General features: G+C 39.9%; 1 protein-coding gene across 1 annotated transcript; it reads left to right on the top strand.

Annotated features, from left to right (window-relative positions):
- Positions 1–1,322: 1,322 nt before the first annotated feature.
- On the top strand, positions 1,323–2,420 carry LOC145954883 (uncharacterized). The gene has a single exon (XM_083069569.1). It carries the CDS (start codon positions 1,323–1,325, stop codon positions 2,418–2,420), a length of 1,098 nt encoding a protein of 365 aa, XP_082925695.1.
- Positions 2,421–2,888: the final 468 nt, after the last annotated feature.

The following is a 2,888-nucleotide window of genomic DNA, read 5'->3' as shown; positions in this document are numbered from 1 at the left end:
CTTCTCTGGTTGTATTAAGAAACTGAACCCTTCCATTTTCTTCTTTGTCTTCCTCCATGGAAGGCTAAACTTGTAACACTTTCTAACTTAGTTTAGTGCTCATTGAGGTCTTTTTATTTCACTACATCTTTGTGTTCTAACCCTTCTATTTTCCATGCTTAATGGTATTTGTTCATCTGGGTTGAATGTTCTGTTCATGGTTTGCTTAATCCTATGAATAGAGAAATGAATGTATGCTAATGCTTCATTTGTATGCGTTTAAAACAAGAGTAATGACGTGTAGTGATTACTAGAAATTGAACCAAGGGTTAAAACGACTGAAGATAATATTTTGAACCGATGATGTGTGTGTGATAACTGAGTTGGAAAGTGTACTTTTTTATTGATTACTGTTGACGTATTGTTCATTTGAATCTGAAAACCCCCCCATACTGTGTGTTTGTTGTATTTCATGAACCTCGGATTGGTATTGTTGCTCCTTGAGAGACGACCTAGGAGTCACTTCCTAGTACTACAAATTTTGTATTTTATTTGATCGAGTACGACACCGATCAAATTTGGCACCGTTGCCGGGGAGCAACGCTCTAGCCAAAGGTTCTTTTATAATGTAGTGTATATTGTTTTATGTTATGTTTTGTTTTGTTTCATGTTATATTGTATTGTATTGTTTTGTATGATGTTAGATCATGTTCGTGTGTGTTAGTAGTGGTGCGTGTGCTGGTTGAATTTCTGGTGCGTTTTGTGGTTCAAGTTCTGGTACGTTTTGTGGCTCAATTTCTGGTGTGTTTTGCTCTGTTTTGGTGCGTGTTTGGTGCGTGTTTTGCTGCGTGCTCTATTTTGGTGTAGCATACTCTATTTTCTCTCCCTACTACTCCTCTGTTCGGGTGCCAAAAATGTGGGAAAATGGTGCGGAAGTGTTACAAATGTGGTGCAAAATCTGGTGCAATTTTGGTGCACGTGAATAGTGCTGAATAGTAGCTGAATTTTCCAATTAATTGTGATTTTTGGTTTTGATAGCTAGACTTGTTATTTTTGCCTCAAATTTTGTGTGGTAACTTCTTTCAACCTATATTTTAAAAAAAAGGTCGTTTACTATTTTTTTTTCTTCTATTTTTGAAGTTTTATTTCCCTATTTTTCAAAGCTTTTCATGGGTAGTTCATATAGTTAGGCTTTAAATTTTGCTTTAAAATTTTTTGTGGTAGTTTCTAATGATTTTAGGATGATATTGGTGCATTGGTTTTGATAGTTTCCAGGTTTTCATGAAAATTCCCTTTTTACCCCTATTGTCCACGTAGTAGTTGCATGTGATTGCATGTAGTGCATGACTAGGATTAATCCAGACACTTTGCATCCATTTGATCCTAAAATAGATAGAACATACCTTAGATTAGTTAGAGAGCATATAGTCCCACCTGAGAGTGATACCCATAGTGTGACTCATAGTGTGACCCATAGTGTGAGTGTAGCATCTAAAGTTGACTCAACTGAAAATATGGGTGACCAACCTGGACCTCGAGAGAGAACACTTAGGGAGATGGCTGCACCTGATTTCACATATGAGAGTTTATGCGTTCAATACCTTGAGAAAGATGTTCCTTTTGAGCTTAAAACTGGACTAATCCATGTGTTGCCTAAGTTTCATGGTCGTGCAGGTGAGGATCCACACAAGCATCTCAAGGAGTTCCACATAGTTTGTTCCACCATGAGGCCACATAATATCCCTGAGGATCACATCTACCTGAAGGCATTCCCTTTTACATTAGAGGATCTTCCCAAGGACTGGTTGTACTATCTGGCTCCTGGTTCAATAATAAGCTGGGATAACTTGAAGAGAGTGTTCCTCGAAAAATTCTTCCCTGCATCTAGGACCACTGCAATCCAGAAGGACATATCTGGAATTAGGCAACCCACGGGGGAGAGCTTGTATGAGTACTGGGAGAGATTCAAGAGGCTGTGTGCTAGCTGTCCTCACCATCAGATTTTCGAGCAGCTATTATTACAATACTTCTATGAGGGGTTGAACATAATGGATAGAAGCATGATTGATGCAGCTAGTGGAGGAGCTTTAGGCGATATGACACCTACTTCTACTAGAGGGCTGATTGAAAAAATGGTGTCCAACTCACAACAATTCAATATGAGGAGTGATGCCATAGTTGTGAGGGGTGTGCATGATGTGGTAGCCTCAGATTCCACAGAACACAAAAAGCTGGAAAGTAAGATTGATGCTCTCACCACCTTGGTTTCACAAATGGCTGCAAATCAAAAATCAGCTCCACCACCAGCAAAAGTATGTGGCATCTGCACTTCAATTAATCATCCAACAGATGCTTGTCCCTGCCTGCAAGACTCTTTTACAGGTCCTGATGCCCCACAAGCATATGCTGCCAACATTTACAACAACAGACCTTTACACTAGCAAAAATAGAATTATGATCTGTCTTCCAATAAATACAATCCTGGTTGGAGGAATCATCCCAACTTGAGGTGGGGAAACTCTCATCAGCAGCAACAAAATCCAGCACCTTTCCAGAACAATCCCTCAAGTTCTACATACCAGCCTCCTCAACAAAGACCTCCTCCTACATCTGCACCTCCACCAGCTTAACCTTTTACTTCTTCTGAGCCTTCATTGGAGGAGTTGGTGAGGCAGATGACCATTTAGAACATGCAATTCCAGCAAGAGACTAGAGCCTCCATTCAAAGTTTAAAAAATTAGATGGAGCAGATGGCCACTCAACTCAATTAGACATAGTCCCAAAATTCAGACAAGTTACCTTCACAGACTGTGCAGAATCTAAAGAATGTGAGTGCCATCACCTTGAGGTTTGGGAAACAAATTGACATACCAGCACCTACAGCTGTACCTACACCTTCACCTGAGCCT

Source organism: Cajanus cajan, chromosome 2 (genome assembly GCF_000230855.2).
Source record: "Cajanus cajan strain Asha chromosome 2, NIPB_CcT2T_4, whole genome shotgun sequence".
Classification (NCBI taxonomy): domain Eukaryota; kingdom Viridiplantae; phylum Streptophyta; class Magnoliopsida; order Fabales; family Fabaceae; genus Cajanus; species Cajanus cajan.
This window is presented reverse-complemented; position numbering and strand designations above follow the sequence as displayed.

Coding starts and splice junctions, on each gene's coding strand:
- LOC145954883 (XM_083069569.1), top strand. CDS start 1,323: ATGACTAGGATTAATCCAGACACTTTGCATCCATTTGATCCTAAAATA.